This window comes from Micromys minutus, assembly GCF_963924665.1.
Source record: "Micromys minutus genome assembly, chromosome: 5".
Lineage (NCBI taxonomy): Eukaryota > Metazoa > Chordata > Mammalia > Rodentia > Muridae > Micromys > Micromys minutus.
Genome location: NC_137974.1, coordinates 79,644,005 through 79,657,206, shown reverse-complemented (window position 1 = coordinate 79,657,206; position 13,202 = coordinate 79,644,005). Strand labels below are relative to the sequence as shown.

At 38.0% G+C, this 13,202-nt stretch overlaps 1 protein-coding gene across 1 annotated transcript in view; it reads left to right on the top strand.

The window, feature by feature from the left end:
* Nucleotides 1-13,202, top strand: part of TSGA10 (testis specific 10) — a 63,720-nt gene that overhangs the window by 25,553 nt on the left and 24,965 nt on the right. The window contains exons 9-12 of the mRNA XM_080916949.1: nucleotides 2,788-2,903; nucleotides 7,017-7,171; nucleotides 10,630-10,685; nucleotides 12,624-12,792. Of these exons, the coding sequence (XP_080773075.1) occupies nucleotides 2,788-2,903; nucleotides 7,017-7,171; nucleotides 10,630-10,685; nucleotides 12,624-12,792 (496 nt within the window). The remainder of the gene's footprint in view (nucleotides 1-2,787; nucleotides 2,904-7,016; nucleotides 7,172-10,629; nucleotides 10,686-12,623; nucleotides 12,793-13,202) is intronic.

The window sequence follows — 13,202 nt, the reverse complement described above, 5'->3', positions numbered from 1 at the left end:
GGTGTCTTCAGCAATAGAGTCTTGGTGCCTAATTATGGTGGTCGATCAGAAAGTGACTGCAATAGCCTATATTGTTGTGGGTGTCTCTGGAATAATACTTCTCAAGCTTTGAGTCATGATCTTTTCACAGGGTCACCTAAGACCTCTGGAAATATCAGATATGTACATTATAATCTGTAACAATACAAATTCCAGTTATGAGGTAGCAACAAAAATAATTTTATGGTTGGGGGTCAGTCACTACAACATGAAGAACTGTGTTAAGGAGTCACAGCATTAGGAAGGTTGAGAACCACTGCTCTGGGGGTATCCCTGACTAATAATTCATAGGGAGGTATCCTATACCTAACACTGAGAGTTTCATTTAATAACATATCTTCTGGAGCATGTCTGTTCACACAGGATACCTCTGTTCAAACTTCTTTTGTCATTCCGTGACATTCTTTTATGTTTATGAGTATTTTTTGCATATATGCCCATGTACCACATGTGTGTCTGGTGCCCATGGAGGTCAGAAGATGACATTAGCTCTCTAGAACTGGAATGGGGGATGGATGTGAACCCCTCTGGGTGTTGGGAACTGAATTGGCTCTTCTGCAAGAGCAGCGAGTGTTTCTTCTACCTCTGGATCTCCTGCTGTTCTTAACTGGCTCACTTTCAAGTGGGCTTCCATAATATTTGCATATCCTTAGTTTGGGTTAATCTACCCCTACCCTCCTCTCATTCCTTTGAAGCTCTATACTTTTAACTGCTTACATTTGCCATAATAGATTCAGATTAGTGCTTCCTTATCCTAAGATTCCATCTTTTATTAACCACTATTCCTTCAAACAGTGCCTTGATTCTCTTTCTTTGATTTTGATTTGGTAGATAACAGACCTTTACATTTCCATCTTTATGTCTCTTTCTCAGTTTTCTACCTTTTTACCTGTCGTCTTAATAAAGGTGATTTCCTCTGGTTTGTTTTCTCCATTTTGCTAATTGTCTCTCTAGCTGTATCTGTTAACTTGTCCATTGAGCTTTGTTGTTTTTAAAATTTTAACGATATTAATGATATTGTGATTATATTTTTAAAAATTGTTGTTTTTCTTTTGACTTTGTGTTTAGTTTATGACTATGTTTAATACATCCGTTTTAAAGTTTCTGTTTGTGCTATACCCTGGAATTTGGGGGTATCTAATTTAGTTTTAGCCTCTTATTAAATGTGTATGGTTTTCTTATACAACTTGTCATTTGAGGTGGGGGATCTTTTTCAGCAGGACTGTTTCTGAGCACTGCCTTTCACCTGGACTGAGAGTGTTGTCTCCAAAGAGGTTTTGCCAGCATCACAATTTTATGTGTCCAACTTGGAACCAACTTGACTTTTGTTTTCTTTAAAACTAAGAATTTCACAAGGAAAAGTTCCCTGAGGCTTTTAGAAACCACCAGATTCTAGACTTCCACTAGTGGAAAATCTCAGTGGCCTTATGTGGGCTATTTTAGTCTATTATTTGTGATAAAGATACCTTGTGGCATCCTTTTCTTTTGTAGGCCACCGAGTCAGACAAACTGAACTATGACTAATCTAAGTGCCATGGCCTTGATTATGCACAAGTAGATATCCCATACAAATTACATACATTTTGTCATTTATGTAAAGTGTCATGTGGTGATGGCACACATCTCTAATTCTGGCACTTTGGAAGCTGAGGGAGTTGAATCTCTGAATTCAAGGCCAGCCTAGTCTACAGAGCAAGTTCCTGGACAGCCCAGACCATGTGAAGAAATTCTGTCCCATAAAGCCAAACCAACCAAACAAACAAACAAATAAAAATAAAGTGGGTTCATATTATCTTTAAAATGCCTAAGTGTGATTTTGGTGAATGGACGTTCATATTTCAAGAAATGGAGGTTGCTTTACTTCCACACTGGGGACTGTGAACTTCCTGAGAGTTTGGGCAGTGCCCACTTAGTTCACCACTGCTTCCCCAACTTCTAGTGCTTACACAAGCCAGACAGTGTTTGGAGTCAATAAACCTGTTTACAGAAGGTTTAGCTGCAAAGGTGAAAACCCAGAATAAACCTAAAAGTCTGATAACAGGGAATCTGTGATCCTGTTTCTAAGTGCATGATTATCACATGTAATACTTTTCAGACAGAAAACCACAATCTAGAGAGCTACATTATAAGATTTAAAAATACTAAATATTAAGTATAGGTAAGATGTATTTCAGTTTATCTTTATGATATTATAATTCTAAAATGTTCATAACAAAACACAACAAGGCAAAAATATTGAGAGAGAGAGAGAGAGAGAGAGAGAGAGAGAGAGAGAGAGTGAGTGTGTGTGTGTGTGTGTGTGTGCGTGTGTGAAGGCCGGAAGTCACCATTGGGAGCCCTCCTTAGTTTCTCTCCATCTACTTTTGAGTTCCAGCCTTTCTCTTTGTGAATCTTGAGCTCACTGATCGGGTAGGCTGCCTGACCAGTGAGCTCCAGGAATCTGCCTTCCCTGCCTTCTCCCAGCCCCAGTGCTGGAATTACAAGCAGATGCTTCTAGCCAGCCTGTTATTTGGGTGCACAGGGATCTGAACTCAGTCCTCATGTCTGCACAGTGGGCATTTTACTGACCCAGCTATCTTGCTAGCCCAGCTCCTTATTTTGCAAATTTTCTAAATTGTGGTTTTATAAGAATGCCATATTAAAAGGGAAACATATTAGTGTCCTTAAGAGCTTTTGGATTTAAATATACTAAACATTAACAAAACATACAAATTCCAGAATTAGTTTTTATTATTAAAATATTTTCAGACTTTTATATGAAAACACAGAAAAAGATCTTTCTGATACTCAGCGACATCTTGCTAAGAAAAAATATGAGCTACAGCTTACACAGGAGAAAATTATGTGCTTGGATGAAAAAATTGGTAAGTCTTTTTCTGTTATTACCTTTTATTTTTCTTAACTTTGGTAAAATTTCAATTTTCTATGTTACAATTAAAGTATATATAGAGATATAAAGTATATAATGCACATATATGAAGTGCACACACATTTATGGAGAGGTCCTTAGCCTTAAGTTTATGAATAAGATTAGTGGAAAATGCATTTTTATTTTACTATAACATTTTAAAGCTTAGATCTAGAAGAAAAAATACTTAGCTATGATTTGAATTTCATCAATCAAGAGATAGTTAAAGCCACAGATCCTTTTTCTGTGTGATAATTAATTAGAATCTGATTCTAATTTGTATAACGTTGCAGTGTACTCAGAGCTATTGAAAGGCATTGTAATGTATATGTATTTTCACTTTGGGTAGAAAATGTTCACCTATTTAGTCATATCTACAATAATATTTGAGTTTATAAAATATCATTTTGATAAAAATTCCTTTTTATGTTAATGGGAACATTTTATTGCTATTACAAGCAGCAAATACGTTTTTGTTTGGATTATGGAAGACTAAAGAAGAGAAAATTAGGGCTGGGCAGTGGTAGCATATACCTTTAATTCCAGCACTTGGTAGGCAGAGGCAGGCAGATCTCTGTGAGTTTGAGGCCAGCCTGGTCTCCAGAGCCCACTCTTGTCTCCAGAGCCAGTTCCAGGACTCCAAGGCTACACAGAGAAAACTGTCTTGGAAAACCAAAAGGGAAATTATTTTTAGTATTTGGAATTCTCAGGAAAATTGTCTTTACATTAAAGAGCACAATTGATTATCCAATACCAAATGGTCAGACCTGAAAACATACATCCAAGTACCACTATATTGTCTGAGCAGGCTGGATTTAAATATTTACACACATATATAAGTAACAACAGTTTAAAAAAAGAGGTCATAAATTTGAAACAGAACAAGGGAGCTTTATGGGGGGTTGTGAGAAAGAAAGAAAAGGGGTGGATGGATGTAATTATATTATAATCTCAGGAAAGAGTTACTTAAGCTCCTTTCTGTTGTCTAGTAAAGGCTAGCATGAGTAACTAGGTAGGTGGAATTGCTACTGATTGAGACACAAAATAGAGAAATATGAAAGGTAATATAATAAGATACCTTATATAAATGGGTGTTTTAAAACCATGCAGTCAGCTAGGGGAGGGGAGACAAGCAGAGAATAAGAACAAGAGAATCCAGAGCAAGATCAGAAAAAAACCAAAGAAGTAGGACAAAAACCCATAAGTGAATCTACTTGGAAGGCAGGAAAGAAAGGTGTTTTAAAGCAGAGACGTTTTGGAAAAGGAAATAACATGGAGCTAAAAATGTCAGTCAGCTTTAGCTCCCTGGCTGCCTTGTTAACAGTGACGAGAAAAGCCTAGAGTGTGATTTGTGGAGGAAGCAGTGATTCAGGAATGAATGAGAATGCAAATAGAAGTGGGAAAGAACACAAAGTCTGGGGACTTGTGTACATATGTATATATCATATGCATACATTAAATATGTGCACACACGAGCGCGAGCTTGTGCACACACACACACACACACACACACACACACACACACACACACTTGCACCATGAGATAGGGTCAGAATCCTTGAAGTGAGGCCAGAAAAGCAGTGAGACGTCCTCATATTGAAGATGCCAGGACTTGCCCACCAGTGCGAGTGGCTGCTGTGAAGTAAAGCCAGCCTGAGCCTTTATGACAGACTGAGCAGTGCAGATGCCTACATACCTACATTTACACATACATACACATACATGCATACACACATATGTACACACATACACAGATAGATACACATAAATACATATATACCACATACATACATTCATACACATACATACACACATAAATACATATATACACATACATATATACATACACACATGCATACACACATAAATACATATATACACACATACATACATACACATACATACACACACATAAATACATATATGCACAAATACATACATATATGGCTAAACAAAATAAAGGACTAGATTATTAAGATATTTTATATTGGATAATAAATTGGTGTGCTCTTCCCAAGGGAAGGCTATTTTTTTCTGAAAATTTCAAATATTAGAAATAATTTCATCTTTCATAAGTCTAACAAAAATTTACCTGGTACTTCTAAGAAGAGTTAGGTGTGATGACATCAACACACATGGGAACTTTATCCACGGGATTTCATTTGTAATCCCAAACAATTAAAAACCAGCCAGAATCTAGCATGGTAGCCCATAACCACAGTCTCAGCGTTTGAAATGGGAGGACGGTGAGTTCCAGGCCGTCTGGGCTACTTCACAAGTACCAAGCCTGCTGCTGTGGTTATACCATGAGACCCTGTCTCGAAAACAAACAAAACAAAAAATTCAAGCAAGCAAAATACACTGAGATGGCAAGTATCAAGAAAAAAACGTGGTAGCTGCAGGGAGATACAAAGGCATCAACTAAGGCTTGTTAGAGTTTTACAGAAATGGCTATTGGTAATCTCCTTTCTGTTGCTATGATAAAGGACTCTGACAAAGGACCCTTAAGGGAGGCAGGGTTATTCCAGTTCACAGTTCGAAAGTACCACCTCATCCTGGCAGGAAGGTCAAGACAGTGGGAGCTTAAAGTAGCTGCAGACATGTCTACAGACGGAAGAAAGCAACAGAACATGCTTGCTGCTCAGCTTGCGCTCTCTACTTTTTTATACAGCTCAGGACCTACTGCCTAGATGATGTTCCCACTCCCAAGTCAGAAGTGTCTTTCCACATCAATTAATGTAATTAAGAGGGAAGGAGAGGGGGGATGAAATAGGGGGATTCCGGAGGGGAAACCGGGAAAGGGGATAACATTTGAAATGTAAGTAAAGAAAATATCCTACTTAAAAAAAAAAAAAAAAAAAAAAAAAAAAAGGAACCCATATAGGCATACGAAGAGACCATTCTCTCAGCTGAATCCTAGGTTGTCATGTGGACATCACCATGATATCTGGATGATAGGTTGACTGGGTTTCAGTAGAAATATACATAGATATAGACACATCAATACATGTCTGTTGCTTGGGAGTCATCACTGCCCATACAGAAAGGCCTATTGTTAAGTACTATAGATGATAGAATGGCATTACCTAGTAATCGTTGCACTGAATGGCTCTTGACAGGGCTTAACCCATAGGCAGCATTCTCGAGGACTGGTCTACCAGCATTCTCCTCTTAGAGCACCAGAAGAGTGGTTCTCAAACTCTGGTATGCGCCATGGTCTCCTAGAAGGCTAACAACAACCACTGGAGGCAGACTTGTTGAAGGCTTGTGCCGGGAAATTCTGCTGTCCTAGAGCATTGACTTCTGCAGCAGTTCCCACCCACTGTGGATTAGAACCACTGTGAGGTGTGGGGCATGGTGTGCTTGCTAAAATACAAGTTACTGTGCGTAAAAATGTGTATTTCCCAGGTGGTTCTGACAGTTGGATGATAAAGCACCGTTTAAACATCTCTGCTCTGAATCAGTTGTCAGTGCCTTCAACACTGACATTGACTGGTCAGAGTTGGTTCTCAGAGGATACTAGAGATGATCCTCTTTCTTAGACATTTTAGAACAATAAAGAAGAATCAAAATATTGGGAAGCAATTGGCTCTAAAGCTGATTTGATATAATATTTTGTTAAATTTTGTTGTCAACTTTACATTACATATGTGTTCTAGGCTAGAGGGGAGAGGAAGGTAATAGAAAGTCTGTTGGTTGGTTGATGCCCCACCTGTCTCATTCATTCCCTCACAGACCTGTCTGCTTAGATGTTGACACAGTTTTCCTTTGCTCTCATTGGAAGACATTAATTGTGCTTTTATATTTATTGCCATTTAGAACTTTGTGATTCCCCATTGTCTGTGATCACACAGAAAAAGATTTTATTTGGGATATAGTACTCTTAAGTGATTGGGTAGCATAGGGCAACTGGTTGAAGAATACGTAAGTCTGGTGAACTAGAAAAAAACAAGATTCTATCGTGATTAAAGCAACGCCTTTATAATTATTTAGATAATTTTATCTCAGTCTGGTGAACTAGAAAAAAAGATTCTATCCTGATTAAAACAACACCTTTATAATTATTTAGATAATTTTACGAGGCAAAATATTGCACAGCGAGAAGAAATCAGCATTCTTGGTGCAACCCTCAATGATCTGGCTAAAGAAAAGGAATGCCTGCAAACATGTTTGGATAAAAAGTCTGAGAATATTGCATCCCTTGGAGAGAGTTTGGCAATGAAAGTATGTTCTGAGAGCTGGTAGACAAGATATGCTTAAATGAAATGTTTAAATATGAAACTGTGGGCTATTTGACTTTGAATAAAGAATGGGATTTTCTCAGATTTTCCTAGAAAGCCAAAACTTTAAAACCCGATGTTGAAATGTTTTAAGCACATTTTAGAAAACATATATGCAAATCCACTAGCTGATGTTTTAAATGTTCTTTTCTGTCATGAATTAGTGATTCATATTCACTGATAATGATTAAATCTAGCATCAAAATAAAGTGGTAAAAATGACTTTCTTTCAAACATTTTAAATCCATTACCTTAGAATGTCATATATTCATTCCATGAAAACTTCCTTTGTGGTTGTAAAATAGGAACATACTTTGTTTTTTGGACAAGTCTCACTGTGTAGCCCTGATGATATGGAACTTAGTGTGTAGACCAGCCTGGCCTCAAACTCCCAGAGGTCTCTGCCTCCCCAAGTGCTGGGATTAAAAGTGTGCACCACCAAGCTCAGTTTATTTAAGGTATTTTAGTGCCATTGTCAGTCTTTGAGAATAGGCTGTGTGCTTCTTGTTTGTAAAGCTGGATAATCATGTCAGCCATGATTTTGTTCTTGTTAAACAATAATAGAAGATTTCATGAGGGAAATAGAAAAATACGAAAGCTCCTTTTAGCTCATAAACTGATCCTGAAGGCAAGTCTAGTCTGTTTTTACCTAATATATTTTTTTAAAGCAAAGATTGTATCATTGAAGTAGGGGCTTTCTCTGTTCTAAGGGAACTAATTCATTAATATATCTATCTGTCATCCAGTCTTTCAATAATATTTATTGACATGCCCTGGGTGATATAATAAAAACTGAGGGTAAATGGGTCCACAGTGTAGTAGAGAGACCACCCTACTGTTATAGGACAGGGCTGCACCACAAGGTGCCATGTGTTACTGGAGTTTGTCAGAAGCTTGTCTGATCCAGCCTGGGGCTTGGGCCAGAAGGAGAAAGGTCTAGGAAGCCTTCCGGGGAGGGACACGTCTAAGTTTTTGTAAAAGATGACTAGAAATAAGCCAGAGAAGGACTTAGGGAAGAGGACAGTGGGAATGTGATAGACAAACAGAAGTTTACACTAAAGTTCACTTCTCCTGTGTGAGAATTTCAGGACAGTTCCAGAGTTTGTGGTTAGAGCATAGGCTGAAGAGAGCTACGTACAGATAGAAAAACAAGCAATCACTAAGATACACGTGCTGTTGTCATGGACTTTATATCTGTGATGGTGTGAGGACAGGTTACAGCTGGATCTGTTTCAGAATGAACGCTCTGTTGATTAGATCGTCATGAAAGACGGGCTGTGAGGACCTGAGGCTAGAGACAGGGACTGTAAAGAGTAAGACGAGGAGACCCGTCCTCAGAAGCTGTGGAGTTTGGAGAGAAACATCAGATGTGCTCAATAGTCCTATGTGTGAGGAAGGAACACAGGAAACAGAACATGTCTGGGAAGAGTGATCACTCACCTCCTGAGTTGGAGTTGTCTGTGGGACATGTAAATGTAATACTTAGAGGTGCTGGAATGTTAGGTTTAGAGTGGAAATTGAAAATAAATTTGAAATCATGAATATAATTGAAGTCATAGAAGGAAATGGTGCCTGCATGTGTATGTGTGTGTGTGCACGCATGCACACGTGTTTTGTGTGTGTGTTTTGTGTGTGTGCGTTTTCTTGCTGAAATAATCTTTTAAAATTTTAAAGGTTTTATGAACCATACATTTTCTGAAGGGAAAATAATTTGTTAAGACAGCAATAGAGCTAAAAGTGATTGCCAGGCATGGTGGCACATTCTTGAAAACCTGGAAAGGCAGAGGCAGAGGCTGAAAGATCTCTGTGAGTTCAAGGCTATCCTGTGCTACATAGCAAGTTCCAGGCCATCCAGAGAATAGACTCTGTCTCAAAACCCAAACAAAAGAGATAATGTTCTCTGTAGTGACACTTTAGAACTGAACTAAAAAATGCCCATAAGAAGAGAGCAAGGCAATTCATGGTCTAATGTGGAGAGACAGAAATAAGCCAATCTGGAGAACTCTGCATTAGGGTGGATAAGCTGTTTTACCCCTGGTAATCTTCCCTTTAATTTCACAGGTTTTATTTGATGGTAGAAAATAGAGTAGCAAGCTCATAGAGTTTTGGGAATGAAAAGCTAGAATTGGAAAGCTTTAGTTTTTCTTCTTTATAATTGTGCTTTAATAGTTCACATGAATGTGTATTCTTCACTGGAAGAACATACTCAGGTTATGCCAGGGATATTAATTTTTTATTTTTAGGAATATTAAATGTTCTTCTGTTGGTAGGTTTGAAGAATGGTGATATTAGTGTTCTACTAAAAGAAAAGTTGAGAAGATATATTATTGGGTTCTAGTCAATAATTTTTGCCCTGGATATTTTATATGTTCCTATAGAATCTCTTTTTTTATCCTTTTGATTAAAAAAAGCCTTGTTTAGGGTTATGAAGTATATTTTGTACTTAATCATGTAATGTATTTCAAGGCACTAGATGTTCAGTGAAGTTTTCTAAATTCATTTTTAAATATATGACATCACAACTTACTTAAAACCCCAAACTGCCATTTTTACTTTTAAAAAATGTGTGTGTGTGTGTGTGTGTGTGTGTGTGTGTGTGTGTGTGTGTGTTTAAGGCTTTCTTCCCTGAGTTTGTTTTCAGGGGTATGAATTGTTTTCTTAATGGTTGTTTTAATCATGCCCTGGCATAATACTAGGTCATACTGTCACATACAGAGACTTCATCATTCTGTTAAAGAGCACAAGCTAAAGATGCCCTAGAGTGAGGCATGTGAATCAGTACATTCAGATCCACCAATTGGTTATCTAGTACTAAATGTTAGCCCTGGAAACATACATGCATATACCGCGCAATGTGTTTATACACACACACACACACACACACACATATATATATATACATACATACACACACATATATACACATACATGTACATGACAACATGGGGGAGTCTGGAGGGAGGAAAGGTAGGGGAAATAGCATTATTATATTACATTATATTTTTAAAAATAAAATAAGTAATTAAAAAGAAACATTCACTTTTCCAAGTTTTTAATATAAGGAACATACAGAAGTAAGTTAATACTATTTAGTGTGGAATATTTTACTGCCAAAGCATGGTAGTTATGGGCGTTTTATATAGCTGGATGATTACACAAATCTTTTAACACAATGTTAGTTATATGGTATCAGATCAATACACTTAATTCTTTCCTTTTATGAATGTATTAAGTTTACCCAGTACAAGTCTATCCATTGATTATAGGCTTTGAAGTGTAGAAAATATGGTGTAAATGTTTACAAACAGGTGGAAATCATGGGAGAGTGTTCTTGGTATTCATTCAGCTTTAGTAGAAATGTGTTTTAAATAATGTTAACTTACTATTTTTATTGATTTTAAGGAAAAGACCATTTCAGGCATGAAGAATATCATTGCTGAGATGGAGCAGGCATCAAGGTAAATCAAAAGACTGGCATTCTTGCTGGAGTCACAATAGGATCAAGGAGACTGGAAGCCAGGAGGCTGATGCTCAAAGAGGCTTAGGTTGTCTCGGAGAGTAAAGGGGAGGGTGTGTCCCAGGAGACACAAAGGAAGGGCTTCCAAATCAGACATAGTAGCAAAGACCCACAGTTCGCTCAAGTATAAGCAAAGTGAAGGGGGCTGGAGGGATGGCTCAGCTGTACGGAGCATGTTCTGTTCTTGCAGAGGATGGTGGCCCAGGTAATCTCGCCCTCTTCTGTCCTGCAGTAGGCATGCATGCAGTATATATACACACATACAGGCAGAACATGCATACATGGGATATTAAATAAATCTTTGGATAAAAAGAAGTGACGAAAGGAGGAGCCAGACATGTGAAGAGGCTTGTACACTACACAGACGAGTTTGATTTGCATCCTTAGCAAGTAAATAAAGACTATTAGAGATTTTAGAGTTTTAAGATGATGTTTTACTGAACTATCCAGGAAGAAGGGGTACTAAATTGGGCTTTAGAAGAGATAAGAACAATAGAAGGAGTGAGTTGTTTGTGATGAGAGACTTTAGGGAAATGTCGGGCTTCCAGTCCCCCATTGTACATGGCAGGGTGTGTTCAGAGAAAGATGATTTTTGCCTCTGAACTTAAAAGAACCTCTGAAAACTTGTACACATGTCCAGGAAGCAGGAATCTGTAGTGTTAGCAGGGAACTAACCATGGAGACAACTCTACCTCCTACCAAGTTGACACACAGTCACATCTAATGTCTTTATTAATTTTTAAATGAGGAATGTAACAAGGTCATAAGCCAATGTGATGTGAAATACCTATCCCACATCCAACTAATTCTTCTTCCATAACAATGGCAAAGTCCCTTGAGGAATGTTTACTCTTGATAATTCATGAATTAAGTTTGGTAATATAGATATGACACATAAGTTCTGAAAGCAACTAAATCAATGTATTACATGATAAAGCTATAATACAGGAAAGAAAGACAAATAGATCTGCTTAATAAGTATGTATGTACATGTGCACAGGCAGACACACAGTAAATGTATGATAATTAAAATCCTGGTTTCTATAACTAGTCATGTGGCTGTAGCTGATAATGTACTACTTACTCATTCTGCATTTCTTTTATCTTCAAAAACTACCTCAGTAAATCTGGATTCTTTATATAGGAACATGACCCACACCTTCCCTCCAGAAGGATCTTGGGTTTTTATCATCCTGTCTAGGTTAAGTTGAAGTTTCTTTCCCACTGACCTTAATCAAAGGGCATTATAACACTAAGAGATGCCCTAAAAGATCTGCATTTCAGACATGCTGTTGCTTTCCTTCACTGTGGGATACTAGTCAATCTGCCCCTGGTAGTCTGAATCAGTCCTTGGGAAGCCAGCTGGAAAGTGTTGCCCATTTTGAGAATAGGCTCTAATTCATCAATTAAGTATCTCTGGAGCTACTGTCAGACACAGGAGGGTGTGTCTCCTATATTTGAAATCCACGTTGTGTTAAGAATGAAAACCCTTGCTGGAGTTGTGGACACGACAGGGGTTGCTCTGAAAAGCAGGGCTAGACGGAGAAGAACGGACTCTGAAAACTGACTTTTAAAAGCACAGAGGAAGAGAACATGGCACAGGAGAGTCAGCTCTAATAGAAGTATGGGGGAACTTCCTATATGTGTTGGAAGTTTGAGATGCAGTGACCCACTCACTGACTTGTGTCTGTCTGTACTTCCACACTGCAGTGTGCACCTGCCAGAGGGAATGGAAGCGTGTTTGCAGCACTTTAAATGTAAAAGTCTCAAACCTCCACCGTTCGCTTTCATGCTAACTGTCCATCTTCTGTCCTGTGAGAACTTGTTATTCTATTTCAGTAACTGTCTCTTCTTGTGTACTGTTTGATTTGTGGAATAGACAGTCTACCGAAGCCCTAATTATGTGCGAACAAGACATTTCCAGGATGCGCCGGCAGTTGGATGAAACAAATGATGAGCTGGGCCAGATTGCCAGGGAGAGAGATATCTTGGCTCACGAGAATGACAATCTTCAAGAACAGTTTTCCAAAGCCAAACAAGAAAACCAGGTACACTTCTTGTTCCCAGAATCGCTTTCCCAAAGGAAAGAAGTGCTTTCTTTGGAGGCACAGCCCTCACTTCATTCTGCAGAGAAGCTTAGACACCGCAACTCGCAACGTTCTTGCTGTTGCCTTCATAACAGATTGACATGTAATTTCTAGATGAACATCTCAAACAGAAAGAATTCGAAATTAGAGAGGAATGGAATAGAATAAATTGGCTTTAAACCTTAGAAAAACATCTTATCAAATGGTATTTGAATAAACAAACAAGAATTAAAAGCAATGAAAAGTTTTAGAGCAGGGGCATATTTATGATGGACTACGTATTACTCTGTTTAAATATTATGTATACTATGGTATAGTTTTGGACCTTTTAAACACTATGACTGTTTTTAAGGGAAATTCTAATCTTTCCT